Source organism: Semicossyphus pulcher, unplaced genomic scaffold (genome assembly GCF_022749685.1).
Source record: "Semicossyphus pulcher isolate SPU_LCO1_2020_fin unplaced genomic scaffold, fSemPul1.0.p SCAF_25, whole genome shotgun sequence".
Taxonomy (NCBI): Eukaryota; Metazoa; Chordata; class Actinopteri; order Labriformes; family Labridae; genus Semicossyphus; species Semicossyphus pulcher.
The window spans coordinates 2,538,578-2,551,831 of record NW_027211699.1 but is presented as its reverse complement, the minus strand read 5'-3'; the positions used below and the strand labels follow the sequence as shown (position 1 = coordinate 2,551,831).

The 13,254-nt window shown below is 41.6% G+C and overlaps 1 protein-coding gene across 1 annotated transcript; it reads left to right on the top strand.

The window, feature by feature from the left end:
• The first annotated feature begins 4,820 nt into the window (after nucleotides 1–4,820).
• Nucleotides 4,821–12,241, top strand: gfap (glial fibrillary acidic protein). The gene is made up of 9 exons (XM_069676432.1): nucleotides 4,821–5,338; nucleotides 7,067–7,127; nucleotides 7,231–7,326; nucleotides 7,445–7,606; nucleotides 7,739–7,864; nucleotides 8,835–9,055; nucleotides 9,162–9,205; nucleotides 10,209–10,291; nucleotides 10,499–12,241. The coding sequence occupies exons 1-9, from the start codon at nucleotides 4,821–4,823 to the stop codon at nucleotides 10,538–10,540; spliced, it is 1,353 nt and encodes a 450-aa protein (XP_069532533.1). The 3' UTR covers nucleotides 10,541–12,241.
• Nucleotides 12,242–13,254: the final 1,013 nt, after the last annotated feature.

Here is a 13,254-nt window from a genome sequence, read left to right as displayed (position 1 = left end):
TGCCCTCTCTTCAAAACAAATAAATAGTTTTTAAAAATTGTGTCAGATGGAGGCTTGAGTCTGGAAATTCATGAAGACAGAACATGAGCAGACACAGGAGACAGAGCTCATTGTTGGCAGGGCTAGATTGATGCACTCGTTTTTTCTCCCCTTCTCTCTTTCTCTCTGCCTCATTGTGTTTCTTCCTCTATTTTAGCTCTTCTTCTCATCTCATGAGCTAAAACAGGAGGCAGACACAGGAAGGACAGATTTCACAGTGTGTGGCTGCGAGAGGGGAAAACAGATTGTATTGAACAAAGGGCCTTTTTCTTGATTTGGCGCGACACAGGGATGCATTGACAGGTTTTAATATTGTTGCTTTTACGAATTGATTTAGTCTAGTTTGACACAAGGAAAGGTTCGATACAAACACCATGGTTACAGGTGATAATAAGATTTAAGGGTGTTGTCATTATTGTAGCATTTTTCTGGTCAATATTCTGTTTGTTTTCTTAGTAAAGATAGAGGAGTTGCACTTTACATGCAACCTCTGTTTTCCCATTAATGAATGTAATAATATCAACTCTACCTGGTAAGAGCTAGTAGCCTTTTAACATTTAAGTACATAATTAATGTCCTTGTCTTCCTCTGCTTCCCTCTTGCTGTTTAACCCGTAAATGTCAGAAAGAGTTCTTGAATTGTTTCATGATGATTTTCACATATTGGGTTCCTGTTAAACATCAAATATCTCACCACAGTGTGGAATATGATTTTTAGTTATTCTAGCAGCGTGGCTACATGAATGGCAGTGTCAGTCTCTCGGTTGTTAGCATGCTAATTTAGGAGAGTAAACATGGTAGACCTAATTCAGCTAAACATCTGTACGTTAGCATTGCTATGCCAATGTATTTATGTTAAAGTAAAGTGTTTACCAAGTGAAAATGGTTAAGACTATATTTTGCTAAACGTCTTTTTTGTTAGAATTGTTATTTCTAAGCTGCTCAAGAGAAGCCTCACAGAGCAGCTAGCATGGCTGTAGCTTCATCGTCTTGTGTTTTGATATCGTAGGGTCTTGTATATTTTATGGCTCAAATTCAACTATCTGTTGACCATCATGTGTAAATCAACTTTCAAACACACTCGGTTTGAGCACCAGTTTGTATCTGAGTTTGTATCTTGTGCTCGTGATGTGATGTTTGTGTGGTATGCAGATCTGTCTGTGTGGTGTGTTTGGCCCCCCAGCATTCCTGCTGACAGGCAGACTGGAGCTTCGGGCCTGAACTGGTTCTCCACCGACCCTCTTTGTGGATTCGCTCTGTTTGGGCCCAGTGGTGCTGAGTCATATAGCCAGCTTGTCTGGCCCAGCTAAGCCCCCCTGATTTTCATCACCACTCAGTCCCATGAGGCCTTGCTGGACCGGTATTATTCAAGCATTTAGCTGTGTTGTTTTTACCTGTCATGTCTCTGGATAGATTTCACTTAAGAAGTCCAGATGGTCTTTAGCACAAATGAGACCCAATTGCATATAATCACTGGTGCAGCCAAATGCACCTGGTAGGAGTGATTGTTTGCCACAAGTAGTAATAGTTGAAAGTAACTATTAACTTAACTAACTTTTTTGTTTATTTGTTATTTTTGTCTGTTTTCCCTCCAATGGGATCCTTTCCAGCAGCCTCAGGCCATTTTAATGAGCACACACTCTCACTGATGAGCACTAAGAGGTAGTTAAAATGAATCTATTTTCATTAAAAACAGGAATTCATGGTAAAGAAATGTTTGAAATGTTCATCAGTGAAACAATGTTTGAAAAAAAGAGTTACTATTCTAGATTAAGGCCTTCTCCATGTTTGATTTACCCTCTCTCCACTAAACAGTGAGGCCTTGAAGCAGTGATGAAGGTGGGGCTCAGACAGTTGTGCTTCCAGCTCTTTAGTCAGGATTCAATTTGGTATGTGGCCATCAGAGAGGTTGAGTGATGGTAGCGGAGAGGTTCACACTGTGGACTCTGGGTGTAAAATGCCAGAGCACAAAGCCAACGTTGAGCATTACGCAGTCAAACTAGTCTGGCAGCTCCTCGGGCCTGAGATCAGTCGGAGACCAGCAGCATTAAGATTCTACCCCTCACCCTTTTTCCTTGTACGTCCTGCAAATGAAACGATCTCCTCATGTTGGACACATGAATCAGCTGTTTGACTTGGCCCTTTAGTGACTTCAGCAGCAGGGAGGGAGGAGAGGGAGAGGCCCGCACCTCCTCTTTCTTCTCTCTCTCTGTGGATGTTTAATCTTCGGGACATATTACCTCAGTGACCAGATCTGAGGCAACCGTCGTGATTGTTAAAAAATCCAGAGAGCAGAAACAATCAGTGTCAACTTAATGATGCAACCGAGGCATCAATCCTTAGTGATGGAGCCTTTAAAGTCAACAAATCTCTGCCAGACTTACAGTGTGCCATCTCCTTTAACCTCTCTTAACAGAGTCCGATTGGGATTCAAGACACTGCGTTGTTGTTTTGCATCCTTATTAGCAACAACACTCAGGGGCCAGATAGTAAAGTCGTACGAGGCTTGATTAACTGTCTCCCAGTACCACTGGTTTCCACTCCCGGTGATTTTATGAGCCAGTAACAAAGAGGTCCTTTATGTCTCACTGCTGTTGTGGTTTTACTACCTGTAGCAACAACACAATTAAATGACAATACGAATGTTCCCACAACCTTTATTCTCATAGTGACAAATAATGTAGGAAGTGCTTTCAAGTTCACGCTGTGCAGTTTAAGGTACTTGGATTTATTTTCCTACTATCAGACATGTTGACATTCATTTGTAACTCTAGAGATGTTAAATATTGGTGCTGATGTTTTATACTATATTTTTCATGCGTCTGACAGCCTAAAACTACTTAAGACTTTAGGACAAACATTAAAAAGGCCTGTAAATTTGGTGCATGCTGTAAAAGGACTCTAATGCCCAAATTGTTCTTGTCTTCAGGGATCATTTCCTCTTCAAAAAGGAGTCAGAAAAACTTAACTTGAAGTGCTGTACATGTTGTGGTTGTCACGGTAATGGATGAAATTGGTTTTGTAATGCAGTAAGTCTTTTTCAGAGTTCAGATTAAGTCTCCCCCTCTCTCCCTCCTTATGTCCCCGCTCCTCCTCGTCTTTACCATCCATCTATCTTTAAAGCCAACAGGACGTCTAATAACCAGAACACAGGGAACACCCCAGAGAACCCTGCAGTCTCATTGGAGCCTTGGCTTCAGTCTACCCCTGCTGTAACACAAGTGTGTATGTGCTCCTCAAGCAAGATGGTCCCCTCGGACAACCCGAGTCTGCAGATAAAAAAAAAAAAGTCAGTGTTAAAGTTGACCAAATAATATAACATGTATAATTGAGAGTGGATTTTAATGGTTGATAAAGTTCCCATTTTATCATCTGGGGCCGGTTTCACAAAGATAGACTTTGACTATGGCTTAGATATGACAAATAGTCCGACTTCAGATAGACGTCTAAATTCATCCGTTTCACAAAGCAGTTTAGCTCTTGACCATTTTAAGCAGGACTATGGTGCATTGAATTCTGGGTAAATTAAGACTTTTTTCAAAACAAAAAAATGGCCGACTAAGTAACATTCCACTCAAGTCTGTTTACCCCAGCAGAAAATGTTTGTCCATGGAGGAATTCAACAGTTTCAACATTTTACTTTAAATTCAGCCAAGAGTGTAACAACAACAACAACAAAAAAACTGATATGTAAAATAATTGCAGCAACAGTATATATATCAGTGTTAAGCCGACTGTTGATAGAACCATCAAAGATGTTCAAAATTTGGTGCTATGGTCAGCAGGTGTCACTGATTGTTACCATGGTAACATGGGTCTTAGAGCTGAGTTAGCCTAGGGGTAGGGTGACTAATTTTTTGGGCTTGAAATGAGTCAGTCTTTATTTTTGTGAAACGGTCTAACTTGCATTAGACTAATCTATGAGCAATATTAAGACTGGTCGAACACTATAGACCAGTCTAAAACATCTTTGTGAAACCAGCCCCTGTTCAATCTCAACTATAACAACACAAGTTAACAGTTAACAGTATGGCTTTAACAAAAGACTAATCTATTTCAATAATTAATTATTCCCATTAGAGTAAGCAGGTGTTTAGTAAATAACAGTTGCGGTTATGTAACTGTGCCCAAAACTGTGATCCAAAAATCAGAGACAGCAGCTCTGTCCAGCACCCTGTTTTTCCCCTCTCACAGTTTGTCCCACAGCCTAAACATACATCACACCAACACACTTAATATTTCCCTCTGTCTCTGTGTCTAATTAATCGGCGTCTTCAGTCAATCTGCTGTTTCTTTCTTTGATTAGAGAGTGAAAATCTCTCCACAACATCTCCGTCTCTTTGTTGGATCAAACTTTCTGTGTCTGCGTTTGTGAGAGTGCATGTGTGGTCAGGTTGAATTGGTGGCTGGACCCTGTCACACACATTCCTTTTCATTCAGCTGGAAGAGAAAGGAAGGGAGTAAGACAAAAAAAGGGGTGAAGTAAGAGTGAGGCAGAGAGGGAGTGAGTCAGAGGCTGGGGAGAAGGGAGGAGAGGTGGGGGAGAGAGGGAGAAGGCCAAGAGACATTTGTCGTTGAGTGGACGAGCACGGACAATCCCTGGCACACAGCTCTTTGAGTGTCATGTAAACCACCCCTTCGCTCTCCCTTTTTCTCCCATTCACTGCCTGCCACCCTCCCCTCTCTCTGCCGCACCCTGTGGCCTCTCTGCTTTGGATTTGGGGGGCTTGCCTGCTTCTATAAAAGCTCTGTTTGTGCCCCGAGTGGGCTTCATTCCACATCATGGAGAGTCAGAGATTCCAGTCCTCGTACAGGAAGCGTTTCGGGGCCCAGAGCTCGAGCAGCGCCTCACTCCGAGTTGGGGGCCTTTCTTCCAACCGACTCTCTTGGCATGGCACCCCTCGCATCACCCACTCTAGCCCCATATCCCGGATCTCCTTCGGCTCCACCAACACGGCCCTGATGCTGGGGAGCCCCGGGGACCGGCTGGACTTCTCGGCTGACACCCTAATGAAGGCCCAGTACAAGGAGACCCGCACCAATGAGAAGATGGAGATGATGGGTCTGAATGACCGTTTCGCGAGCTACATAGAGAAGGTGCGCCTGCTGGAGCAGCAGAACAAGGTGCTGGTGGTGGAGCTGAACCAGCTGAGGGGGAAGGAGCCCAGCCGCCTGGGAGACATCTACCAGGAGGAGCTGAGGGAGCTGCGCAGGCAGGTGGACGGTCTCACTGCTGGGAAAGCCCGGCTGGAGATAGAAAGGGACAACCTGGCTGCAGATCTGGCCACACTCAAGCAGCGGTAAGAGGGAGCAGGGTGGGACTCCTGTGGGAGGGGTTCATGTTGGTTTGATGCACAGTGACACAGTTCCACCATCCTGTTGTGTTTTTACTTTGCTCTTGTTTTTAAAAGATTACTCTTGTCAAAAGCATAATGACTTTTGCGGACCACTTATTTTACTTGCATGCATTTGTCAAACTTATTTTATGTTTCTTTGGCTCAATGGCTAAAATATAATTGTCGGTTTTGTGGACGATAGAATTAGCCTTTTACACTGTAAAATCATACTGACAAATGCCTATGTAAGGTTGCTAAAGTTAAAAGATAAACAAAACAAAAGATATTTAAATAAAGTAATATAAAGACATAAAACAGACAGAGGGGAAGAGTAACTGCTTTCGATTTTCTCCCTTCTTCTTTTGCAAATCTGGGCTTTTGCTTACTACATTTCTGTTTTGTTTCCTGTAAAGTGTGCAAAATGTTTATGACTTTCGTTGCACTACACCTTCTATGCATCTTTTTGGCTAAAATTATCCTGTGAAATCTATCCTCTTACTACTTATAGTTGCTCACAAATGTGGACAAAATCTTTTGGTTAACTTTGTTTGATTTGAGGTCTTTCAGAAGAAAATAACGAGGTTTTTTTTCCTTCCTTTTTTTAATCACGAATGCATTTATATGCAGATTTGGTCTGCCTCTGATTCGTTGGAATGCAGACCGCTGTGCTCTCCCCGAGCTTTACTCCTGGATCCCTCTTTACAAACTTGATCCTGACTGAACCCCTCGCAGCCATTGAGCAAGTGCAGAGGAATGAGGCAAACACAATGGTGGCCCTGCACAAAGGAAGCAGACGGCCGGGCAGATGTTCTCTTGTCCCTGTTACTCCAAAGCACTGATTCACTGCAGTCATATAGCTGCTTTTCACTAAAGGTGCACACGTGGCATGAATCTCTAACTTAATTTAGTCATAAAAATAAGTGATTGAATGTCCCGGAGGGTGGAAATGTCCACTTTAGACACTTCTGATTTCTGCAGCTGCTCGTCCTCTGAAAGAACACGGAGTGAATAGCGATAGTTGTGGCTGAAAAGGTCAAAGGTCGCTTTTGTGCTTCCTGCTGCTTTTCAAAAACCACACCATTCAGTTAACTCTGCGTCAACTGTACAGATGTTAGCCCAAGTCTGGGTCATTATGTTTTCGTCTGGGTGTACGGCAGATGTACTGCGGGGTGGTGTGTGTTTGCGTGTGAGGCTGCACATGGACTCTTTGTGTGTGCGTGTGTGTGTGTGTGTGTGTGAACTCCATCCCGTGGGAAAGGCCTCTGGCTGTTAGATTGGAGTGAGTGTGTAATGATGCGTAAGCTGCCCTTTCAGCTGAGCCTCGGTCATCCCCCGAACACGGAGAGCAGCTCCGAAGCTCACGGTGAACAAAATGCTCGAAATATGTTTGCAGTCCCTTTTGTTTGGGTTATATTTAGAAGACTGTCTGCTCTTACAGATGTTGTGCCATGAAGCAGCAGGCAGTATATCAAAACTTTGTTCACAATATTATAGAGATTTATGTTTTTACTTTTAATATTTACACACAAAAGAGTTGTTCTTGGATGTTGTTATTAGCTAATTATATGCTAACATAATTCAAATGTTGCTTAAAGATAGCTGTTCAATAGATTTTTTAACGGATGACAGGGAATCAAGCTCATTGCCTTGTTAAAGTGTTGATCAACACCAATGAACTGCCTTTTTGTGAAGGTTGCAAGAAGAGAATGGCCTCCGTCAGGATGCAGAGAGCAATTTGAACACCTTCAGACAGGTAATTCTGCAAACATTTATCTGAATTCATGATAAAAACTGATGTATTCAACAGGTCTGACCTGTCCACCCTCATGTCTTTATGTGCCTCACTCTTAACATAGGATGTGGATGAGGCGTCCCTAAATCGTGTCCAGTTAGAGAGAAAGATCGATGCCCTGCAGGATGAGATCAACTTCCTGAGGAAAACTCACGAGGAGGTAATAATAAAAACTGAAATAAACAACAGTCTCAGTTCTTTCCGTGTTATTACCTGTACCTTTAAACACCTTCAACCACCACAATCTTAACTTTCCCCCCCTACCTTTCCCCTCTCAGGAGCTGCGTGAGTTACAGGAGCAGATCCTGGCCCAGCAGGTGCATGTGGACATGGATGTGTCCAAACCAGACCTGACGGCTGCTCTGAGAGACATCAGGGTCCAGTATGAAACCATGGCCACCTCAAACATGCAAGACACGGAGGAGTGGTACCGCTCCAAGGTCAGAAGCCTCAGATATGCCTTTCATGAATTGTAATGACAAGTAAATAACATCCAAATTAAATTGGATGTAAGTGGGCTAATGAGGAGACACATACTCACATACTGACGGACTGTTTGGCTTTGTACACAGTTTTCTGACCTGACAGATGCAGCCAATCGTAACACCGAAGCTCTGCGCCAGGCCAAACAGGAAGGCAATGAATACAGGCGTCAGATCCAAGTGGTGACCTGCGATCTGGAGGCTCTCCGTGGGACAGTAAGTACACTGAAAAACAAACCAAAAAAACAATACTGCAAAAATATTTGCTTTAATCCATCACTTATAAGATGGATATGAAGCCAGACAGTGACACAATCAAATAAGTTCACTCAATGTTAAAGCACATTTAAACTAAAACTGAACAATCAGGTTTAGGTGATGACTCAGCTTTAATATGAGAATGCTTACATCAACATAATATTAACAGGGTAGAAAAAAATCAACCTTTTTATGCATCATTTTCATTTATAGGAGACATATTGAGTTGCCAGTCAAAGTTAACACAAACTTTGGCTCAAGAAAGATTAACATTTAAGACAACTTACCTTGTTAATCAGCTAACTGTAGAGTAGTGCGTTTGTTGCTAACCTAGCTAATATCTGTTTTCATCAAATTGCTCAGCGTATAAGAAACACTACCACACAACACATTAATAAAATAAAGTAATGTATATATTCTAATGAAAGTGAAAATTTAGCTCTATTTGCACATCACATATACCAAAGTATACCCCCATTTTAGCTGCTAGTATGACCACATTTTGACAGCGTTAGATAAGTTAGCTAACCACTAAACAAAGACAACATTAAACGTGTACGGACAGCGAAGTAATGGCTCTTCAAATGTAAAATAATGGGTGTCAAGTCTTTATTGTCAAGCTGTACCGTACAGAGAAAGTGGGACTATGTATAAAAAGATCTACAAGGAGTAGGCTACTAGTCGTAGCAGTAATGTTTCTGTTGAAAACCAGTTGTAATGATAGATATTAGTATCAATATCAGTATAGGAAGTTGCAGCAGTAACAAAGGAAGTAAGACAAACAGTATTAGTGTCGGCTGCAGAGTTGGGCTTTGAATTATAAAAGTCAAGCTACAGTCTGCTCATCAGCTGTTGTTGTCCATTACTGGGTATGTAGTTGTGTTTATGTAGGAAATTACACAGTCTGTCTCTTCTTCTCCTCCTTGAGAACGAGTCTCTGGAACGCCAGCTCCGTGAGATGGAGGACCGCTTCTCCATGGAGACTTCTGGTTACCAGGATACAGTGAGTCACTTAGAGGAGGAGATCCACGCACTGAAAGAGGAGATGGCGAGACACCTGCAGGAGTACCAGGACCTCCTCAACGTCAAGCTGGCCCTGGACATCGAGATCGCCACCTACAGGAAGCTGCTGGAGGGAGAGGAGAGCAGGTGGGCCAGAGCTGGTCATATTTGACACAACCGACAAATGTGAACAAGAAAAGATTGTGAATATTTGTCATTGACTGTAATAATTGTGTCTTTTCTGTTCCTACAGGATCACCATTCCAGTTCAGAGCTTTTCCAACCTGCAGTTTAGAGGTCAATATCAAATATGACCCTGTGTTCTCTTTACCTTCATGATTTGGCTGTTCGTGCTCTGCAGGTTTCAATGTTTTTAAATATTTCCTGTAAACAAGCATAGATTGTTCAAGTTAAAGCGTTCGAGGACTCAAGTTTGGCATTATGGAACACCATCTTGGTTTTTTTTATGGAGCTAGAAGGGACCATATTTGGAAGAGAGGGTGGAGCTAGCTAGAAACAAGGAGTTAGCAAGCGCTAAGTCGTCAGCAAATGATAGCACTTGCTTGGTTAGCAAGGTGCATCTGTAATTTACAGTAACAGTCATATCAATTAGCATGGGATGCTAATTTTGGTTAGCGAAAAAAAAAACAGGCTTAAAACATAATGTATTTACCAAAAAGTAACAGCTGATACCTTAGAGTGCCCTTTAGGACAGCGACTTGTCATTTACATGGTAGCCATGCCCTTAAACATACCCTGCTTTCTTGTCTGTGCACTGTATTGAACAGAGATTTGGAAACTAGCAATTGAGACCATAGACTCACTTGGAAAATGTTCATCTGCATCGTCATACTGCTTTTTCCAACCAGTAATGTCCCCCCCTGTTGGTCATTAAAGAGAATGTAGGTTTAAGGCACTTCTGCATTGGTTTCACTGTCTAAAGATGGATATCTTTTTAATTGCAAGTAGAAATGTTGGCCTGATGGTGGCACTAGAAGAAACATCAGGGTCTCCCAGAAATCCTACATAGTCAATCTTGGAGAACAATTAATATCCACTGCAAATTCTGGGGCTTGGGATGGGCTGGTGGCAACAGAGTTTTAATTGAAATCCTTTATATAAAATAGGTTGTCTCATTTTTGTCTCAGGAGCCCTGTGTGCAAAATAAATATACAATTCTAAACACAGACAGATGCTCAGAAAATTTAAAGACATCTATTATACATTTTCACAATTCTACTAAAAAACATGTATTTATTGGTTTGCACTAAATGTCTTTCTTCTTCTACACCTCTTTTAGAAACTAATCTGGACACTAAAACCCCAGAGGCCCACGTGAAGAGGAGCATCCTGGTTAGAACTGTGGAGACCAGAGATGGCGAGGTACAGTATGTGCTTTTTACAAAGCAACTCTCTCACTCACACTGAAGCAGGCAACTGTGCACATTGAACCCATTCCCTGTGGGGGGCAATGTTGAACCCTTCTGCAGGTTTTCACACACATTCACAGTAGCTCAGTGCACCTGATGCCAAACACTCACCAGAGATTTGTTCAGTTTTATTTTTAACTCCTATGTCTTTTCTTTTCAGATCATAAAGGAATCAACAACCGAACACAAGGATCTTCCTTAAAGCTCGACGACAGTCTCTCTTGTCTTCAGTCACATTCTGACGATTTGAGCGCTTTTTAAAATTTTTTCCAAACATTTCCAAACCCCAAAGCTGCCCCATCAGAGTCATCACATTATTGCATTTTTCTCTCATTTCATTGTAATCTACAGGCTAATATGTTAACTGCTCTACAACCATGATTTTACCATTACATACTTCATGAACTACTCATTAGAACTTCTCCATAAGTAAAGCTTTTGTACCGATCTACCATGAGCCTAAGTTGGATGGAGGTCCGTCAAATTCAATTTTTAACTTGATTGAAGGACCAGATTTTTTTAGCATTGTTCCAGATTAGTCCCCATAGAAGAGGCCTTGAAATGTAGCAATTGTGTTCAGCTAATATGTAGCGTGGAGGAGGTTGACATGTGGTTTTGTGAATGTGAAATGTGTGATAGAAAGTACAGGAAGGAGACGAAGTTATTGTCAGAATTGGATTAAGGCAGGAAATGAGAGCTGTGTGTGAATATTAGAGCAGCTTTTGGGACGACAACAGGTGAAATTTGGATGTTTTTAACCCATGTCTGGTGTAATTTTGCATTAAATTTGTTTGTTGTAACAGCCATCTCCATCAGTGTGTTGCTTGTTGTATTAGAGGTCCTGCACGCCTGCTCAGTTGGTTTCAATTGGTGCATTAATTTCTCACTTTTGGCCGATAAGAAGACAACAAATTATAGATTAACAACAAAGTTTACAGACAGATCAGTTGAAACAAAAATTGACCCACATATATATTACGTTTTTAAAGTTCCATTGTAAAAAACTTTTGTCTTAATCCTGTCTAAATGTCTATGTGCTGTCATAACAGATCTTAACCATGTTATCTGTTGTTTTTCCCTTACTTTTACTTACATTTCTGTATGTGTTTAACTCAGTTAACAATAAACTGTGAGTTAAACTGTCCTCCATCACTTTGCCTCTGCTAATCCGCCTCCTTTATTCATCTCACACTCAGCCTCTGGTGTCCTCTGTCTCTCGAACGCAACCTGAAAAGACCCCATCATTTTTCTGACACCGGGACGTGTCAGGACATGCCTACTCATACAGCAGAGGTGTGAGGGACAGAGCCAGGTTGTTGGTTGTGGAAGAGGTGTTTGGAGATTGATGTGACCTTTGACCTCCAGCTTTCACGTAATCTGAAAGATGTTTGACCTCTAGCAGACAGGCAGCAGAGACAAACCAACCAAAAACCCTTGTATTTTATTTTGAAAGGGATTGGTTAAAAAGGGAGGAGAGGGGACAATCTGGATGGATGGATGGATGTCACATCTCAGACCCTGTAATCGCAGCCTGTTGCTTTGCAGGCTGACTGAAGCCGTGCTGACAGTCTCTGCCTCTAATGAGAGTTTTGCGACGCCGAAGCCGCCTGTCACTGTGCTCGTCGCCAAGGACACACTGTGAATTTGTGTTCCCATGTGCCTCCCACCCACCTCCTATCCTCTACAACTTCCCCCCCTGTCACTCACCCCCTTTTGCCGTTTCTCCTTATAACATGCAGCCCTCCTTTGTATCCATTATTCTGTTTTTTAATGTTGATCCTAGATAGATTTCCTGACTAGAATCCTGCTTTTTTGGAAGACACCTGTGACATTAGTTTTGACACATGCTACATGCTATGATGTCCTGTAACTAAATAAATAAAACATTTAGTTTGTTCAACAAGTTGTGTTTCTCATACTGTAGTGACACAAGCTTTCAATGTATCAGTTTAATCATGTGAAATTTTATGACAGTTCAACTTCAGGGTATTAGAGGTTTTGACAGCAGCGGTCACACACTATTCATCAGTGCTGATTGTTTCTGCCCATCAGCCAGGCCGTACTGCCGAGCAGATGGGTCCGCTTCCTGTAATAACGGCTCATGATGAGTGTTACTGTATGCACGAGCAGACAGAAAACTGTGGCCAAAATATATTATTGTTTGGATGCAGGAAAACACCTGCACAGAAATTCGTGTCTGTTTCATCACTTGAAAGGATAGTAATTTAGGGATTTATTTGTCGTGTCCTCATACATATTCATCAATTCAGTTTGATTTTAGTGGTTAAAGGAAAGTTCCACAATTTTCCGTCGCCCAAATGTTAAATGACACAGCTTTTTCTTGCAGTAGCTATTTCTTAAATGTATACTGGAAATTAAGAGATGAATCACTAAAACCGGTATTCTGATTTAGGAAAATATATTGTTTTGGAACAAAAGTTCCTCTTTGTGTTGTGTTAACCCTCCAACACAGATCAGCATGGCAACACTGTCCAGGGAAACACAAAGAGGGAAATTTACACTGGATAATAAACACTTGATTTGTCTAACTCAGACCACTGAGACCTCACACTCACTCCAGATAAACTTTGGAATATGTTTTTGCATGACACCAGGACTCTGGATTTTGTCCATGTTAAAGAGATTGTTAGGTTTTCTTTAAAGTCAGCAGGGAAGAAGGAAGGAAAGGCTTCATTGTACGTGTGACAAGGTGAGATCTGACATGACAATGGACTTGTTTTAAAATCCCTTTAAAGAGATTTCACACTCAATGAACCATGTTTGACCTGAATGGCTTCTTATACTAAAAATGTTCCCAATTAGGAAAATCGAACCAACTAAAACACTGATATAGTGACGTTTCTGTATGGTATACCATGAAAATTAATTTCTATATCACAATTTAATTGTGAGAAA